The 19,715-nt window shown below is 50.5% G+C and overlaps 1 protein-coding gene across 5 annotated transcripts in view; it reads left to right on the forward strand.

The window, feature by feature from the left end:
- CDH22 (cadherin 22) overlaps window positions 1-19,715 on the forward strand; it is a 206,743-nt gene that overhangs the window by 171,166 nt on the left and 15,862 nt on the right. For 3 of the 5 annotated variants that reach the window (XM_073308961.1, XM_073308962.1, XM_073308963.1), the window contains 2 exons: window positions 11,824-12,075; window positions 13,902-14,993. The exons of 1 other annotated variant lie outside the window; for it this stretch is intronic. In XM_073308961.1, the coding sequence (XP_073165062.1) occupies window positions 11,824-12,075; window positions 13,902-14,440 (791 nt within the window). In that variant the 3' untranslated portion in view covers window positions 14,441-14,993. Of the gene's footprint in view, window positions 1-11,823; window positions 12,076-13,853; window positions 14,994-19,715 lie in introns of those variants that run through there. One more of the 5 variants, XM_073308965.1, reaches the window with a different exon arrangement.

Genomic DNA, 19,715 nt, shown 5'->3' on the forward strand with positions numbered 1-19,715 from the left:
CTCCAGACTCTATGCTCTGATACTGCAAGGGATTGCTGATTCCTCAGAGAGCACGGTGAGGCTCACTCTGCAGGAGCAAATTAATCTTCCATGCTGAGTGATCCCCAAAACTTTCCTTGTGGCATCTCACTAAACAAGGAGTAAAAGCCAGCATCACCCAGCACACCTAAGCCTTGGCTGGAAACAAGCTTTAATTGCAGGGCTTGTTCCAAGGGCTGCTGGAGACCCCGGCATACGCGTCGCTGAACAACGGCTTATTAGAGAATAAGAACAGGAATCAGCTGGTGGGCGTATTATTACTGCAGTCTTTCACTCTGTCTCCCCTCCTTTGCTCCTGTCCAATTCCCCCCCCTCCCACCCCCACACAATCTAATTTCCCCAGCACTCTCTCCTTTGGTTCCCTTCCAGGCCTGCTCATTCCCTTGCTAAAGCCTCCTTCAGTTTCTCTCTCGCCCTTCTTGCCGTCTCTCTCTCCCGGGCTCGGCCCCTCTTGCACTCTGTCTCCTTCTCTATATAAATATCAGTGGTGACAAACTGCTACCCACCAGCCCATCTGTTTCTTTGTACAAATTTGTAGCCCGTTTTGAAACGTGATTTATAAATATTGCTCCTGCAGCCAAGGAGTGACACTGATGGATGTCATCACAGATGGATTCACTAAACTCTTGGTTAAATCTTTTTGCACCTACTTCTCTCACTTCCTGTTAGGCAGCAGAAAGCAACATCAGGAGCGTAACTCATCCTCTCAGCATGACAGGGACCAAAATCCTCTCAGGAAATGTTCTCCATCTTTGACCCTGTATAAGAGTTTGTCAGGCTGAGCAGAAAGGCTCCTGGCAGAGACAGTGGGATTTTGATGAGGGACTGGATGGGATTAGGAGGCTGTGGTCAGCAGAGCATTAGATTTTCAGCTATTAGAAAGTGACATTTGTTTGCACACACCAAATGCCAAATTGTCCCACTGGCAGCAGAATGCAAAGGTGTTGTCCCTAGCTGCAAGTGGGGATCGGCATGCCTCTATTCTAATAGCTGAGAGATGCTTCCAGGATCCTACAGAGATGTGCTAGAGCTGAGAACTGCTGGGATATGCCGACACCTCATAGGGTAGGGGAAGGATGGAAGGAGGCCACTGGGCCGTAGCATCTAACCCAGTTAAAATTACGCTCCGCAGAAGATGGCTAAATACCAGGGAGAATGTAAGGGCCCAGAGTGAAAATTATTTCCTTTTAAAAATTAATGGCCTAGATCCTGCCCCCTCTTCTGCAGGCAGGCATGGCAGCTGAACAGCCGAGGACCCACTGTGCAGAGAGGGGCAGGATGCTGTGAGTTCATGCAGACGGGTTCCGACCACCCAGAGTGCACCCTGTGGAGGCTCCATGGGCAGCGGTCCTTGGGGCAGGCCCAGGGAGATGGGACAGTCTGCCCTTCGGGTCCACTTAGGCATCTCCCTTGCCCCACCCCCTGCATGGGTGGGCTCTGGAGGGGTGACTCTGCCCTCCTATCCAGACCTCACCCCCACGGGACTATTTACAGGGGCTTTGCAGAGGGGCGTGGGGCTGAACTAATAGCTTTGCTTATTTCACAACCACTGCACACTAGCCAGGAGAGGAAGCAGCATAGCCAGCTCCTGCCCTGTGTTGTGAGGGTGGGGAGTCCCTTCCCCAGCCTAGACACCCCTCCCCCCCTGCCGCCCCCCGGAGTGGACCAGACATACTCCTGCACTCCCTTGAGTGCTTAAGGGGAGTCGGTCACCATGCCTCCCGCGGAGATGAGCTCATGGCACAGCCTGTCCTTTTACATACATGCCACAATTGTCAGCAGGCTTTTGGGAGCCGGAGTGCTGCAAGACGTGGTGTCTCCAGGCTCCCCAAGCCGTCTTGCCTGTGGCAGCACAATGGCTCCTGGGCTGCCTCCTGCCATCCCCAGAGCCAGCTCACCCTTGGGCGTTCAGGCAGGAGGTTGCTCTCTGTAGTTAGCCAGGACCGTGATTTGGCCATAGTCCCCAAATGGGCATGGCTAATGATCAGTGACCCCAGACAACATCCAGCAGAAAAGAGAGGGCATGCAGGAGACATTGCGGCCAGTGGCCATGGATGGGAGAGTGCCCGACCAGGCAGGACTCAATAGAGTCAGAATGACAAAAGCCTTGTCAGGGCCCAGCCCATCCCTCAGAGGCCAGGGTCTGTCCCTGCCATCCTGTCCCCCGGGGGCCAGCAGAGCTGCCCTCTGCAGTCCATTCTCTAGGGCTCTCTCCAGCATTGCATTCAATGGCCCAAGTGATGGCATTCGCTCTTGGGGTTCTCTGACACACACAGCTTGTCTGCACTGTGCCGCAGCGTGGCCTACGGAGCCAGTGGGCCAAGAGGGTGTGAACCAGGAGCAAAGGGCTGACATAAAGCAAAGGAAAATGGAGTCTGAGTCTGGCTACGTCTGTGCTGCGCCACAGTGCGCCTACAGGGGTGTGAATTGCGGGGCACGCCACAGCGTGACGCTGTTGGGACAAGGGCGCCGTTAACATGAAGAAGGTATTGTTTAGTTTGTGTCTGCAGCATCCACACGGCCCAGTTAGAGCTCAGCGCTTTGTTGTGCTGTGTAATTGACTCCCCCCCTGTCGTCCGTGCTGTGGGGCAGCCGTGCAGTGTAGACATCACATCGCCTCGGGCTCCATTTTCCTTTGCTGCTGTCGCCCTTTGCTCCTAGTTTACACCCCTTTGTCCCACTCTGATCAGTTCCCCACGCCGCTCCCCGGCAGGCTCGTTTACTCTCTTAGCAGAGCTGCCGGTTCTCATTACCGGCTCTGTGAGGCACGCTCAGCAATGTTCCTCTTTCATCCTTATTCGGCCCCTCCAGCCCTCTTGGTATTTTTGTTGCCTTTCTCTGAATGTTCCAATTAATCAGCATCATTCTGGAACTGAGGTGCCCAGCCCTGAACACGAGATCCTGGAGCCGTCTCGCTAACCCTTCACAGAGAGGGACAATCCTCTCCCTGCTGAGATGAGATACCTCTGCGTGTGCAGCCCCACCTTGCCCACAGTAACCACCTGCACCTCCCAACGTATGGAGCAAGTGCAGTGGGATGACAGCAGACTGGAGAGAAGAGGCCACTCTGAGCCATGCTGTGCTAGAAGGAGTCTGAAACCGGCCCTTGGACTTCATCATTGCAGGGCAGCCACTGACAGGACCCGCTGTCCTTGTTCTGCAACACCAGAAACACAAGCCAGAAAGCGCAGAAGTTCCAACATTTTACCATCAGGCCCCACTTTCATATGGTAAATGAGCTCAGTCAGCCCCACCATCCCATGCTCCAGAGCCAGCATTCACTGAATCCCTAGCGCTGAATCTGGGCCGATAATCCACCTCCAGCTGGAACAGCGGGCAAAGCCCCCCCTCTGCCACCCTCCCTGGAGGCTCCAGGCTGTTGGGCCCCGCTGGAGGGCACTAATAGCATGCCATCCATGCTTCAGCCCAGGGAGACTGAAGAAGTCACCGAGGGGCTCCTTGCTTGGGACACAGATGCTAGGGCTGGTCTGGAATCTCACAGAGGCCCAGCCAGCCATGAGCTTGATCTATGAGAATGTGAATAAAAAAGTGAGAGAAGAGCCATGTCCCCACAGACACAGCCTGCCCCACCCAGGGGTGAGGACTTGCCATGGGACATGTCCCTTCTCCCCCTCCCCGAGGCGTGTGGCCCTACCCCCAGACAACGACCCACCAAGGGGCCTTTTAAATAAGGACCCTGATTAATATTTCCACTTCCCCTGCCCTCTCCACACTCACTGCTTCATACGCACCACTCTGCCACTCCCACTCTGTTGCGAAGATCAACCCAGCTTCCTTGACTGAGCCCTGGTTGCCTTCCAGAAATGCTGATGCTCCTCTTGATCAGAAAAAGAAAGGGCGTAAAGAGAGAGCCAGTAGGGGACCATTTGCTTTGGCTGACTTACAGCTCATCCTGTCTGAGAGAGCCTGGGGCTTTGGTAATGGTTCCCTCGTTTGTGTCCGTAGGGCTCACCCTGCTTTGCTGTCGCTTTTCCTGAGTGTTCACTTACTCACTTTTTGCATCTTTACTGCTGAGCTGCAAAACCGTGAGTCGGGGCGAAGCTCATTGAGCGCTTACTCACATTCTGTGCCAGTTTCACAGATGCTTCTTCGTTGTGTTGTTGTTACCCAGTCCCCATACAAGCTCCTATCCCACGAGACTTTGAGTCCCTCCTGACAAAGCGACATGGGCCCTGTTCTTCTAACACGGCAGAGTGAGCCTGCTTCACCCATAGCATCATCTGCTAGCGCTATGTTGAAAGATGAAGTTTTGAAGTGAACCTTTCCAGCTGTGCAGCATTGTTCTACACTCCTCGCACCATCACAGCCAGTGGATGGCCATGTCCAGAAGAAAGCAGAACAACAATCGAGGCACCTAAAGGCAGATATAGAATGGAAAAAGCTGACTTTCTCCCCCGTCTGTGGCCTTCCAAATGTTGTCGTCATCCTAGGACTCCTGCCTTGTCTCTGCTGGCTCTGCCTGGCCTGAGCAAATTGATTAGAGAAGCATTTGAGACAATTATGGCCAAAAATCATATTCCCCAAGAAATACTAACTGCACTGGAAGGGAGAGTAGAGGGAATCTCATCTCAGCAGCCTAGAAAGTCTGGTAGATAATACAGAGTGATACATGGAGCCTACCGACTCCAAAGCTTGGGGGCTAGACAAGCAGATGTCTCAACTCTCTAAAGGTCTAATTAAGAGCAACATAATGGATGGAATGATGGAAGACTTGGAAATCTTAACAATCAGGATTCTAGGAGTGCCTGAAGATAGAAGTAACAGATACTCCAGGTCCAGTGGAGATTCTGTTACCCACTCTGCACGACACTCTGATCTGACAGAGAGGGAAAGGGAGCACTTCATCCCCACCCAGGCAAAGAAAAAGGCAATGGGACCAGAGCAGTAATGATGCCTGAAGCTCAGAGAATTTTGTGTTAGGAAGAAGTAAAATGCAAATAATCAAGAATTCTTTCCCACCAGACCCAAGTCCTGCCACAGAAGTTAGAGAAGGGAATTTTATTCCTTTCAGAGAAACCTTTAAGGAAGAGGGAAGCTACAACTGCAGTATGGCTGCCCACTGAACTGGGAGTTATATACAGTAAAGAGTCTGCGTGTCCTGGGATGCTAAAGCTGTGAAACAGCTGTTGGAGAAGGGGAGGACAGATGCTTATTCTGGCTCAGCGAGTGCAGGAGGAGCGAGGATATGAAAATCCAACCCGGAGATTTGATTGCTCTCATCCGCTTTCTTTTTTCTCCTATTTTAGATTGACTTAGGTAAAAAGAGCTATCGCTGCCATCAGCAGAGTCTGTTTGCAGAAAGACTCTGAGAGGCGGGACTGTTTCACTATACCTGGTTATGACATAGGCATCCCTGTGAATAGCTTGTGTTCCCGAACTTTCCTGTTCTGTACCAGTACCAAGGGCTGGGTTCTGGACACTTTGTTCATGCAGGTTTTGGTCCTGTTTTGTTAGTCTGGTCCTCAAGGTGGCTGAGACATGGACAGGAAATAACAGGGGACTCTCTCTGGAAAAGTGATGTGGCGTATGTGGGAAGAAATCGCCCAGGTGATTAGTAGGAGGGCAGAATGTGGCAATCTGGGGGCAGCACAGAAGGGAAGTGCTTGAAATGTAAGATGGTAGCAGAAAAAAAAGATGGTTTGTGGGCTTCACAAGCAGAGGATGATGCATGCAAGAGTACTGCCTAGCACGTGCGAGGCAGCAAACCTGTGCAAGCATGGAAGAGCCCCAAATACTTCACCATATAGATAACCCCACTGTCACCTCAAAGTTGAAAAGCTGTGGACCAAGAAGATAATTCTGACCCTTGTGGTGGCTTTGGGACTACGTTCACAACGATTATCTGCACCACAACACTGGTGGGACAGTACCTGCCTTCTGCTCCAGGCATCTCAATTCTGCAAAGGAATTAGCAAATATGAGATGTTCAGAGAAGAGCCATTACAAATATGATGACAATGGGGCCAGAGGAGAGGACTGACCTGCGAAGACAGCAGGATACATCTGACTATTTGGCTATGCAACAGCTTAAGGAGAGGGGCCAGGAGAACAGTCTACAAATTACTGAAGGATGTAAACATCAAGCAAGGAAAGAAGGAGGGGATGTGGGGCTAATTATGGGATTAAACTGAGCAAAGGGAAATGTAGGCTGAATATCTGGGAAAAGTGCCTAATGCTGAAGCTCTCAGACTGTCTAACCAGTAGTCCGGCATTGGCTTGGTGATGAGCTAAATGAACTACCAGGCCTTTTCTTCTTTTGTTATAGCCATGAGGATCTGTGGGTCTCCGCTCTGGATCCGGTGCTTGCTTAGCCCTGCTCAGGGAGAGAAAACGTTGTTAGGCAGTTTGAAATAAAGAGTTTTGTATTCTTTTAATTTTGTCTCTCTCTCTGCCATTGAGTTACGTATGTCTGTGGAAGTTCTCCGACCCTTCTATGAGCTGTGCCTTTCTGAAAGTGGAGCTCGGTCAGGCAGCTGCCAACAGTCGGTGTGATATTTCAGTGTTGTTGGCTGCTTTTGTTTTGACTTTGTGGACAGGACAATCAAAATTCTTCCTCTTTCCTTCACTGGGGGTTTGGATGGGCGCTGCATGTGTCGTTCCATCAATATCAGAGCTGAAGTTAGTAGCTGCCTTTCCCTGAGGGACTCACGCATATTTCTAGTGAGTATTCTGTATTTATACAAATCATTTTGAAATCGGTGTGTTGTAGCAGGTCTTTCTCTAATGTGAGCTGGAGCTGACTGTAAATAAAATGGGAGTTGCCAGCATTCTGATATGCTTCCCAAACAACACTAGGAACTGGTGCTAAGTACACATTTACAAAGAGCTAAATAGGTGTCTGTCTGAGACACTGGAACAGCTCCAAAGTACAAAACTCCTATCCATGAAACAACTTGGAGTGAGAGGTGGCCTGGCACCAGTCCCTCACCCAGATCTGGCGGTGAGCTCAAAGCCCCAGACAGGGTCCAGTGTCAGGGTCAGAACCATTGAGCCAAGATTTCTCTGCCCCAAGTTCTCAGGCTTATTAGTAGACTTGTGCATATTCCCTGCTGGTATGTCCCAAACCCCTGATAATGTCCCCTGGGTCCAGATGGGCAGAACTGCTGAGTTTCCCATGGACTGGCAAGTGTCCTGTTAAAATTAATATAACAGCGTGCTTCTCCATCCTGTTACTTCACAGTGTCCAAGTACCTAACTTGGTGTCTAGCAAACGCGGGCAGAGATGGAGTCCTAGCCCCCCGCTATTACAACGCTGTTAATATTGTTTATAGCCCCCTTTGCCCTACTACACCACAGTGAGCTGAGGCAGCAGCAGCAGCGAGCTAAAGATCTTATTACCTGATCAGGTTTCAGCGTAGCCGGTTAGTCTGTATCCGCAAAAAGAACAGGAGGACTTGTGGCCAGCAGGAGAGTGGTGGGAGAGGACGGGACCTTCTGTAGTGATAATCGAGGTGGGCCATTTCCAGCAGTTGACAAGAACGTCTGAGGAACAGTGTGTGTGTGTGGGGGGGGTTTACACAAAGTAAAACTATTTCCCCATGTTTATTCTCCCCCCACCCCTGTTCCTCAGACATTCTTGTCAACTGCTGGAAATGGCCCACCTTGATTATCACTACAAAAGGATTCCCCCCCCACCCTCCTGCTGGTAATAGCTCACCTCACCTGATCAGGTTTCAGAGTAGCAGCCGTGTTAGTCTGTATTCGCAAAAAGAAAAGGGGTACTTGTGGCACCTTAGAGACTAACCAATTTATTTGAGCATAAGCTTTCGTGAGCTACACCTCACTTGCATCCGATGAAGTGAGCTGTAGCTCACGAAAGCTCATGCTCAAATAAATTGGTTAGTCTCTAAGGTGCCACAAGTACTCCTCTTCTTTTTGTTTGTGTGGTGTCTATTCAAAGGAATCCTTTTGAATGCTGGCCCTGCCTGAGTTCAGAATATCGGCAGCATTATAGCATGTGCTGTATGGGGCAACTCGCTAATCTGTTGCCCTGTGTTTCGCATTCTGAGTGTGAGCAAGCTCTTTAAAGCAGGTTCTGTGTCCTAAGGCGACGAGGAGATGCATTTTTTCCTGTTTCCCAAGTGCTGGACTACCCAGGTGCCAAAGCCTCTGGCTCCCCTGACAACGTCTGCAGTGCAGTTATCCGCTGGTAATACAGAAACCTGTGGCAAACTGATAACAGGGGGGCAATCTCCCTGAAGAAAGGGAAAATGCCAGGTGAATGGCATCAAAGCTTTGTGTTGGCTGTTTTTAAACATAAAGGAGATATACACAATGTGCTTATTATCCCCCACTTAAGCTGATGTCACATGCTATGAAGGTGTGGTAGAAGGCTTTTGAAAAGCAACTCTGTGGAATGGTTTAAATTTGGAACAGTCCATATGGATTCATGTCGGGAAGGAGCACATCTAATTTCAAATTTGTGCTACAAATACTCATGGAGAAGTTCAGAGAAAAGAGACAGCAGCTGGGTATGGTCTTTGTGAACCTGGAAAAGGCATGTGATTGTGTACCAACAAAACTAGCCTGGTGGAGTTCGCAAGAGCCAGTGTGCCAGAAGGCTACTTGTGTCTTACCCCAGGTATGTACAGTGGTGGGACTGGCCTGGTCCAAACGAACAGGGGCCACAGCAGAGAATGTCCAGTAAATACTGGAGCTCAGGGGTCAGCGTTACACCCCTTTTAGTTTGTGCCTGTCATGGACGTGTTCAATGAGAAGATAAGGAAGGGAGCTAGCTGCTTGGGAACATGCTGTTCTCTGAGGACTCAGAGATGTGCTGGGATTTAACTGGGAATTGGTCCTGCTTCGAGCAGGGGGTTGGACTAGATGACCTTCTGGGGTCCCTTCCAACCCTGATATTCTATGATTCTATGTGTGCGGAAGATTGTGAGACCCTACAAGCCAACTTTGAACAGTGGCAATGTAGTTGTGAGTGGGCTGGGCTTAGAGTGAAGGCTGGTAAGACTGAGGCCGTGCTAACTGCAGGAGGAGGACTCACCATAAAGGACAGCACAGGCCGATTGCCTAGAAGCATGAAAGTATTTAAATACTGGGGTCAATGGTTGCTGCTGATGGTGTCCTCCTGAATGATACTCAGAACAAAACCAAAGCGGAGTGGTGGGAGCTGACCCCAGTTCTCTGTGGCAAAAAGATACCAAGAAAGTTAAAAGGCAGAGTGTATAAACCTGTAATTCAGCCCATCGTAATGTACTGAACAGAGACTTGGGCACCCCCAGGAAAGGCAATCAGTGTGTCTCCACAATGAAAATTAAGATGTTGACATGGTCGAGTAGTTGGACACTGTGACAGGAAATGAAATGAGGCTGTTAGGGGCCTAGCGCAGGTTGCTTCCGTTAGGACAAGTTGGGGGATGTGAGGCTAGGCTATGAGACGCGATCGGTGAGCTGGCTCTTGCAGTTATTGTGAATGGAAGACGACCACGGGGGCGACCAGGCTGCACAACAACCAGCAGTATGAGTGTGAGTTGTGGAAAAAGGCTACAAAAGTCACCCGCCCTCAACAGGGAAGTGACGAGAGAGGAGCAGAATATCCCAAGAAGTGCCAGAAGGGAAGCTGTACTGACTGCTTCCAGCATTGGTGTATTTAGTCAATAAAAACCTCATAATGTACCTGAGGCTGGAAAACAGGGGCCTTGCGCAAAGTGTGTGTGACTAAGTGATGGCTGTGACACATCAGGAGCCTAACTGTAAATTCCGTGACCCCAGTTCTTGGGTGTGACCGAACTGCTCAGCACAGGACCTTGCTCCACCTTTGTGGCTCCGATAGTCCCTGGTGTAAGTTAGAGCAGCCTTGGCTTCTCCAGCCTCTATCTAAGCAAGGAGCTATTCCAGCATCCCAAGAATAGCTGGTGCATTGAGGCAGCCCTGCCATGCCTCATTTTCCCCAACTACTCCCACTGCCACTAGACCAGCTCTATGCAACCCAAGAATTCCCGCTACGCTGGGGCAGTTCCCACGGGGCCAGATTCTCTCGTTTCTGGCCCCATTGCACCGCTGGATCAGGATGGAAATCGGCCCTTGGCTGCTGGTGGGTTCTGCCCTCGCCATAATGTTCTCTGCCCATTGGTTTGTTTCCATTGTGCTCCTCTTGCTCTTTCACAACTTCTCTAAGGCCTGTCCTGATATCCTGGTTATAGGCCTTTCCCATGCCCACAGCTCCATGGACTCCTGACTTCCTGGTCTTTGCATGGCCAGCACATGGTCCCTGACATGCACAGCATGCTGCCCCATCAGCGACGTCTCAGCCCACGCGGCTCCCAGTCCACATGCCAGTTTCCATAATGGCAGGTGGCATGACAGCCACAGTTAGACCAGATGTCTTTGCCGATCAAAAAGCTGATTGATACAGAAAGGGGCCAGGCCAGCATACATCAGCTGGAATAGGGAGGGAGTTCGCGTGCAGCAGGCCACCCCGCTGTCAGTGGGCCTTTTACATTTTAGTGAAGAGGGCAGGTAGATTCAGCAGCCGCTTCTGAGATTTGTTTACCATTCTTCCATTGATAGTGCTGGTCCTCCTCCGGTATTTCCTCTCTGCTGCTTTCCCATGGTGAGGACTGTCCAGGAGTGGGGAAAGGCAGCCAAGCGGTCCCTCATCCCCTTCCCCCAGTCCTATTGCTTCAGATAGCTTGGCTTATGGGCCAGAGTCACTCTCCCAGTTTCCAGGCCAGTGTCCGTGCCCAGTATGCAGCTGGTGTTACAGCATCTGGCTGCTCTTCGCCTGGGGGTTGGTTGTCACTCTCTCTTCTTCTCGGTATGGATTGTATTTTTTAAATATTGTTAAAGCACCTTGAGGCTGGGGTGGCAGAAGAGATGACAGGCTGGAAGCTTACAGAGAGTTTCTCCTGCCCCTTAGGAAGTTCAGAGGGGGCCCCGAAGCACTTCTGAACCTCAGACTAAGACCTAGGTCTGCTCTAAAATTGTTCTGGGGAAGTTTCTTTGGCCTGTGTTATGCGGAAGGTCAGACTAGACAATCACAATGGCCTCTTCTGGCCTTGGAATCTCTGAATAGCCCTGGCCCATGGCTCCAGGTGCATGTCGACACATGGAGACAAGGAAAACATTGTTTCAAACTGCAGCTATCCTTCCCTGAGTCCTGCCTGGCGAAGGGGCTGAGCTAGTTGGCCCAGGAGCTGCGTCTCTGGTCCTATGACTGTCTTTGATCCCCTCTCAGTGTCTGAGGCCTTGTAGCTTGCTCCATGAGAACCTCGTCAGGGACACTGGAGTGATCAGAAGATTTTCTGAAAATGTTTGTGCTTCCTCTGCTTTCCTTTTGCTATTTATCCGAGTGTTTGATACCCATGTGCTGCTGCTGGCTCCCATCTCCCTCTGTCCCCATTAGTCTCACTTTTGTGCCATGCACTTGGTTTAGGGGCTGCCCCTGCTCATGGTGCCAGACTGCCACAGGCCATTGGGCTTGTGTGGGAATTCAGGCAAACCAGACTCCTGGGCCATGTTTTCAGTGCAGTCTGAAGAAGCCTGCCCCTGCAGGGAGTTTTCATGCCAGCTGGGTGCATAGGCACCTGTTATACATGTGTGAGAACGCACACCAGGCCCACTGGTGGATGCGGGGCATGCTGCTTTTTCCAGTGGCAGAGCCAGAGGAAGCGTGGGAGGAGCAGCCTGGTGAGGAGGGCGGTTGGGGTGGTATGTTTGTCTCATGCTGGCAGTAAGGGGCCGGGGCAGTTTGGTGAAGCTCTGTGGGCACTGGCAGTAACCCTGCCCGTGGGTTTCTTGCTCTCTCCAGACAACACGGCCGCAGTGCACACGCAGAGAGTGGGCTTTAACCGCCAGGAGCAGGACGTTTACTTCCTTCCCATTCTGGTGGTGGACAGTGGGCCTCCTGCCCTGAGCAGCACGGGGACTCTGACCATCCGGGTGTGTAGCTGCGACAGCACAGGGGCCATCCAGTCCTGTAACAGCACAGCCTACGTCATGTCTGCAGCACTGAGCCCTGGAGCTCTCATCGCACTCTTGGTTTGCATCCTCATCCTGATCGGTGAGTGTCCCAGCCTGCTTCTCTTCAGCCTTGCGCTTCCTCTCATCCCGCCCCTACATCTCTCTCTTCTCTTTCTCCCATCCTCTCTCCTGCACGTCAGCGAGTGCAGCTATTTGGCACCAGCCCAACAGCAGCTTCTCACCTTTGCCACCTGACTCCTTGATGGTTTTCTGCAGAGCGGGAGAGGCAGTAAATTCACCCGTTCCGCAGGGAGAAGCCCGACAGAGCTAAGTTCAGGCAGGAACCCCTCTATCCAGAGAAGCCTCCGTGCATGGAGCCCATTTCATGCCAAGTCCCAGGCTGGCCTCTGCCAGGGAACACGCTGAGACCCTCCAGGACTTGGTTTATGGAAGTGTCCCAAGCCACCTGCAGATGGATCAGCCACCTGCATCATCACATGATACACAGGCAAAAGCTGGAGGCTTGTGCTAGCTGGTTTTTAACACCCCTTGTGCTGGCATCTCAGAGAGCTCCTTATGTGGAGGAGGGACAGTATTTCTGTTGCAGTGGTGCCCAGAGCTGAGCCCTGCGCTGGGTTGCTCATAGTCTAACTGAAGACAAGCAGGGTCCCAAGCACACAGAGGAAGCCAGGGAAGATAACAGTGACAGGAGACTTGGACACAGCAAGACGTTGTCTAGTGACAGCCTTGTGGGGGTGGGTCAGCATTAAGATCTAAATAAACAAGAAATATAATTGTTGTCCGAGTCCCTGTCATGACTCTGATACATAGGAGCCCCCACCTCTCCCGTTGGTCTGATGGATCAATTGTTCCCTGAGCGTTAGGTTCCGTGCCTGAGCGTGTCATCGGCTGCTGTGATACTGGGTCTGGCTGAGACTGGTTCTGGGTTTGGCAGTGGTTACGTCGGGCCGAAAGATCCCTCCACCCAGAGTGCCTCCTCCCTTGTTTGGGCAGGCTCCTGGGTCTGGGCAGGCACAGACTGGGTCACAGGCAGAGGGAGGCCTGCACACACAGGCCTGTTTGCATGTGTCAAGTGAGGAGCTCATGTTTAAAATAACGGAGATGATCAACAGAGCCACTTCCCACCCTGCGGTGTCGCTGCCGGCTGAGCATGGTCAGGGAACATGCAGGACCCCGGGCATTGCTGGGGAAGTCTCTCTTTGGAAAACCCTTTCTACAGGGTGCACTTTACTTCGCTTTCATTTTCCAATGCATTGCAAACAAATTTCTGCTGAATTGCCCACAAACAATAAAGTGCACATCAGTGCGCTAAAGGTGAAGGGATGAATAGCTGATAATCCAGGACTCATCTGCATCTTGCTGCTCCCACTCTGTGCCATCCACTCCAGCATCACCCTCCAGCCATTCTGCTGCTGCCATGCCCTGCTCCCCCTTTTCTCCTTGTCTCTCACAGAACCCATCCTTCCATCTCTGTTGCACTTTCCCCTCCGGGGGGGTGAGTGCCCTGGTGGCTATGCAGCATGGAGAATGCAGCTGCCCCAGTTCTCTGGGACACAGCGCAGAGACCAGCACTAGCTCCAGCCTGCACTGTCCCCCACCGGGGACCCAGGGACAGCGACAGCAGAATGTCGTCACTATGGGCCTGGCCCTCAGTTGGCAAACTGGCCAGTGATGCCAATTCACACCAGCCAAGAGGGCTGCAGCTCTGGTCTTCCCTCCCTGGGGGCACGTTCTCCTGCCATGAATGGGTCATTTGGGCGCCATGCCCCTTGCCCTGCACACCAGACCTGAATGCAGGCAGCCTCTCCACTGCTAGGGAGGGAGCCATTCACGCTCACTCTCTGCCCTTTCCCCTAGCTCGTCTCCCTGGCGTACTGCCCCACTGACGGCTCTTTCCCTCTCCAGTGCTGGTTCTCCTAATCCTCACTCTGAAGCGACACCACAAGAGCCACCTGACCTCAGAGGAGGATGAGGACATGAGGGACAATGTCATCAAGTACAATGATGAGGGGGGTGGGGAACAGGACACAGAGGCCTACGACATGTCAGCCCTACGCAGCCTCTATGACTTCAGTGAGCTCAAAGGCAGCGACGGCGGGGGAGGGCCGGGAGACGGGGGCATGACTAGTAACCTGCCCTCCGAGCTCCATGCCCTCCCACAATGGTTCCAGAATCCAGACCTGGACTTCTCCATGTTCAGAGGCTACATCAGCAGGAAGGTGGATCAGGCAGACGAGGATCTGTCTGTCCCACCATATGACTCATTCCAAACCTACGCCTTTGAGGGCTCAGACTCCCCCATCCCATCCTTGAGCTCCATCAACACCTGGTCCACCAGCTCAGAACAGGACTTCTCCTATCTGAGCAGCTGGGGGCCACGCTTCCGGCAGCTGGCAGCTCTCTATGCCGGGCATAAAGGTGAGGAGGAGAGCGAAGAATCCTAGCCACAATTAACCAAAAACCCACAACGGGACGGAGAGAACGATTTCCGAACTTGGGGATTCTCCAGGCTTCCCATGTCTTCGGGGGCTGCTGCGGAAGTAAGCTCAGGTCAAACAATAAGGACAATATGTCATCCAGATAAGAGTCCCTCCACTACCCACCCTGGTATGGAAGGAGAGGCATCAAGGACCATTTTGGACAGGGCGAGTGATGGCTTTATGATGTGCTCTTTGTTAGCCGCCTCTTATTAGAGGCTCTGTAGCACACACATAACAAGGCTGAAGTGCCCAAAGGAGCTGTTGTTACCATCCTAATCACTTCCATACCAATGTCCATTAAAGCACTCCATGTTAATTTAAGAAAGAGAAAATCTAATGCAAGAAAATTCGGACAGGGTTTTCCTCCACAAATTATCATTTAAATCGATCTGTTCAATGAGCCCAGTTAAAGAGAGGAAGGAAGAAAGAGGAGCCTTTTGTTGTCTAAATTGTTTTTAGAGTAACAGCCGTGTTAGTCTGTATTCGCAAAAAGAAAAGGAGTACTTGTGGCACCTTAGAGACTAACCCATTTATTTGAGCATGAGCTTTCGTGAGCTACAGCTCACTTCATCGGATGCATACCGTGGAAACTGCAGCAGACTTTATATATACACAGAGAATATGAAACAATACCTCCTCCCACCCCACTGTCCTGCTGGTAATAGCTTATCTAAAGTGATCATCAGGTTGGGCCATTTCCAGCACAAATCCAGGTTTTCTCACCCTCCACCCCCCTACACAAATTCACTCTCCTGCTGGTGATAGCCCATCCAAAGTGACAACTCTTTACACAATGTGCATGACAATCAAGTTGGGCCATTTCCTGCACAAATCCAGGTTCTCTCACCCCCTCACCCCCCTCCCAAAAACCACACACACAAACTCACTATCCTGCTGGTAATAGCTCATCCAAAGTGAGCATTCTCCCTACAATGTGCATGATAATCAAGGTGGGCCATTTCCAGCACAAATCCAGATTTTCTCACACACACCCCACCCCCATACACACACAAACTCACTCTCCTGCTGGTAATAGCTCATCCAAACTGACCACTCTCCAAGTTTAAATCCAAGTTAAACCAGAACATCGGGGGGGGGGGGGGTAGGAAAAAACAAGGGGAAATAGGCTACCTTGCATAATGACTTAGCCACTCCCAGTCTCTATTTAAGCCTAAATTAATAGTATCCAATTTGCAAATGAATTCCAATTCAGCAGTTTCTCGCTGGAGTCTGGATTTGAAGTTTTTTTGTTTTAAGATAGCGACCTTCATGTCTGTGATTGCGTGACCAGAGAGATAGAAGTGTTCTCCGACTGGTTTATGAATGTTATAATTCTTGACATCTGATTTGTGTCCATTTATTGTTTTACGTAGAGACTGTCCAGTTTGACCAATGTAAATGGCAGAGGGGCATTGCTGGCACATGATGGCATATATCACATTGGTGGATGTGCAGGTGAACAAGCCTCTGATAGTGTGGCTGATGTTATTAGGCCCTGTGATGGTGTCCCCTGAATAGATATGTGGGCACAATTGGCAACGGGCTTTGTTGCAAGGATAAGTTCCTGGGTTAGTGGTTCTGTTGTGTGGTATGTGGTTGTTGGTGAGTATTTGCTTCAGGTTGCGGGGCTGTCTGTAGGCAAGGACTGGCCTGTCTCCCAAGATTTGTGAGAGTGTTGGGTCATCCTTTAGGATAGGTTGTAGATCCTTAATAATGCGTTGGAGGAGTTTTAGTTGGGGGCTGAAGGTGACGGCTAGTGGCGTTCTGTTATTTTCTTTGTTAGGCCTGTCCTGTAGTAGGTAACTTCTGGGAACTCTTCTGGCTCTATCAATCTGTTTCTTTACTTCCGCAGGTGGGTATTGTAGTTGTAAGAAAGCTTGACAGAGATCTTGTAGGTGTTTGTCTCTGTCTGAGGGGTTGGAGCAAATGCGGTTGTATCGCAGAGCTTGGCTGTAGACGATGGATCGTGTGGTGTGGTCAGGGTGAAAGCTGGAGGCATGCAGGTAGGAATAGCGGTCAGTAGGTTTCCGGTATAGGGTGGTGTTTATGTGACCATTGTTTATTAGCACTGTAGTGTCCAGGAAGTGGATCTCTTGTGTGGACTGGACCAGGCTGAGGTTGGTGGTGGGATGGAAATTGTTGAAATCATGGTGGAATTCCTCAAGGGCTTCTTTTCCATGGGTCCAGATGATGAAGATGTCATCAATATAGCGCAAGTAGAGTAGGGGCTTTAGGGGACGAGAGCTGAGGAAGCGTTGTTCTAAATCAGCCATAAAAATGTTGGCATACTGTGGGGCCATGCGGGTACCCATAGCAGTGCCGCTGATCTGAAGGTATACATTGTCCCCAAATGTGAAATAGTTATGGGTAAGGACAAAGTCACAAAGTTCAGCCACCAGGTTAGCCGTGAGGGGGTGAGAGAACCTGGATTTGTGCAGGAAATGGCCCAACTTGATTATCATGCACATTGTGTAAAGAGTTGTCACTTTGGATGGGCTATCACCAGCAGGTGAATTTGTGTGGGGGGGTGGAGGGTGAGAAAACCTGGATTTGTGCTGGAAATGGCCCAACCTGATGATCACTTTAGATAAGCTATTACCAGCAGGACAGTGGGGTGGGAGGAGGTATTGTTTCATATTCTCTGTGTGTATATAAAGTCTGCTGCAGTTTCCACGGTATGCATCCGATGAAGTGAGCTGTAGCTCACGAAAGCTCATGCTCATATAAATTGGTTAGTCTCTAAGGTGCCACAAGTACTCCTTTTCTTTTTGTAAATTGTTTTTGTCACTTGATTCAGAGCATTTGATGTGCTTTGATTTTTTTAAGAGCTTTCCTTGGCGAGTGAAACAAGCTTTTAACTTTTGTTCTGTTTTTCTCCCCCTTATATTTACTGACTTTTCTGAGTCTCTTTCTTCTTTCCTTGTATTTCAGTTCCTCTAGTTGTGGCGAGCTGGTGTTTCTGTGCAGAATCCCAGCTGCTTACAATCAGTGGAGCAGTTTACATTTGCTGAGTTTTGGAGGTCCTGGGTGCTAGTTCCTAGGTCAGGTCCTTTAAAGAGGGATTTTTACACTAGGGTCAAACATACTTTGCTTCCGAACTGGGCTTGAGTTTCACCTCATGGTTTTTATTAGAATTTTCCTGTCCATTTTTGCCATGTATCACAGATACTTATGTTTATGCCAACATCCACCCCTCCTGCTTAATCAACAATGAAGTCATTGTTCTGAGGTTCTGGCATCCCAATGATCCCTATGGTAACAAACTGTGATGTCACTAATACAGGATTATGACTATGTAGCTGGACTGTGGGCAGTGAAGCTGAATTGTGAAGGAGGAAACTCTCTGAGCCTGTGTTGTAGAGGGAATGCAGAGCATCCTTAAAGACAGCGCTTTCTGTGGGAAGTTCTCAGCCAGCCCGGGGCCTGATGTCTCGGGTTCGTATGGGTTACAGTGTACACTCTCACAGGCACAGCACTTCAGCCAGCTTGCTGCAGCATCCCCAAAGGAGGTAGCCTGGATGGCTGAGAAGGGAGTGAGCCTCTTCGGCCTGTTCAGTTCTTGAGCCACATTCTGCAACCAACAAGAGTGGCAAGTAGTGCCAGCTGCATTTGTGGGTGTGGGAGGTGGATGCGCTCCCCAGCAGGCACAGGCCTGACAACACCAACAACTCATTTCACCTCAGCCACTGAATATCGGTCAGCTGATCACAGCCTTTGATGACAAGTCCACCCCAGCTCTGGGATCAGGCCTTGTGGAGGTGCCAGACACCACGCATCATCAGCAAAGCCAAGCCATGCAATCCCCTAAACCCAGCATTTGTTTTTTGTTTTGTTTTGTTTTGTTTTTTTGGCAAGTTTGCCCTAGAGTGAAAGTCCCTTCAGGTTTCCACAGAAGTGGCTGACAGAAGGATTCTGTTTATATTTCAGGGCGAGAGCAGGGGGCTTTAGGAAAAATCACCAGAGAATGTGAGCCACCGGTCCCCCGAGTACCAGCACAGTGTAGTACCAGGAAACATAGTACGGTTAATTCGGAGCTGCCTGGCAAAGAGCAGTGCTGGACCGTGAGAACTGGGGTCAATGAGGTGGGAAAGCACAGGCTGTCCAAATGCCGTGGTCCACGAAATGGCATTTGAGGGACATGCTGAGTATCCCAGGGACGTCTTCAGATCGGTGACATTCTCAGAGTAAATCCCAGCTAACGTTTCGGAGTCCTGTTCAGCAGGGCACACAAGCAGCTTCTTGTGCAGCTCTGGCTACAGCAGCTTCTTATCGGCTGATGTGGGAAAAATCAATGTCGTAATTGATACATAACTGATAAGGCCTCCCAAGGTTTGTCATAGTCATTGGGTTTGTCCTCATAGCCTAGCCACAGTCAGTGTTTTCTATCCCAGTTGCCAGTTCCTTGGAGACTGTGTTTGATATAAATGTATGTGCATGTTCATTTTATACTGTGTTCTGTTTTCCTGCAGTTTGTATTGCCCTGAGCTGCAGAGGAAGCCCCATGCTGTGGTTTGGGGACAGGCTAAAAGGACATGTTAGAAAAATAATACTCTCTGCCTGTTGTTCCTGCGACAACAGGTTCCCCCTCCCCTGCTGCAGCCACTCAAGGCTCACATACTCTTGAGCATCTGTCTCCCCAGCTCAGGTGTTTTTGGGAGACTCTCCCAAGCCAGCCAGAATTCAGCATTTAAACTTTGAACAAGCAGAGTTGCTCGTCTCTCTGGGTCTCAGTATGGCTGCAAAGGCTGGGGGAGCAGCCCCTATCTTGGTATCTGTGCAAGTCTCTCATGTCGTGGATGCCACATGTTGTCTTGTTAGACCTTTACTATGATTTTCCCCTACTGATGTTAGAGAAGCAGCCAGATAAATGGCCTGTTTCGTTTACCAGGCAATCAGAAAGGCTTTACTCGGTAGCTGTTCTTCCTGCCCCCAAAGCACTGCCTTTGAGCATGCTCAGTCACTCCCAGACAATGCCACCAATCCAGGAGTAAGAGGATGGAGAAAGGCCTCTCTTTCCTCAGGAACTTTTTTGTGTTTTCCCTTTGAGACAATGAACCACTCTACCCAATCCCCTGCTGAACTGGCCTTTGCTCTAGGAAGGGCCTCATGCAATTGCCAGGGATTGTCTAGCAGAGGATGCAGTCTAACAGGGTATGTATTCTGAATTACCAAACTGGCTTCCAATTGTGCATCCTGGACCAGCCAATCCTTCCCCAACATACACAACCTCTTCTGCATT

This window comes from Lepidochelys kempii, chromosome 13, assembly GCF_965140265.1.
Source record: "Lepidochelys kempii isolate rLepKem1 chromosome 13, rLepKem1.hap2, whole genome shotgun sequence".
NCBI lineage: Eukaryota > Metazoa > Chordata > Testudines > Cheloniidae > Lepidochelys > Lepidochelys kempii.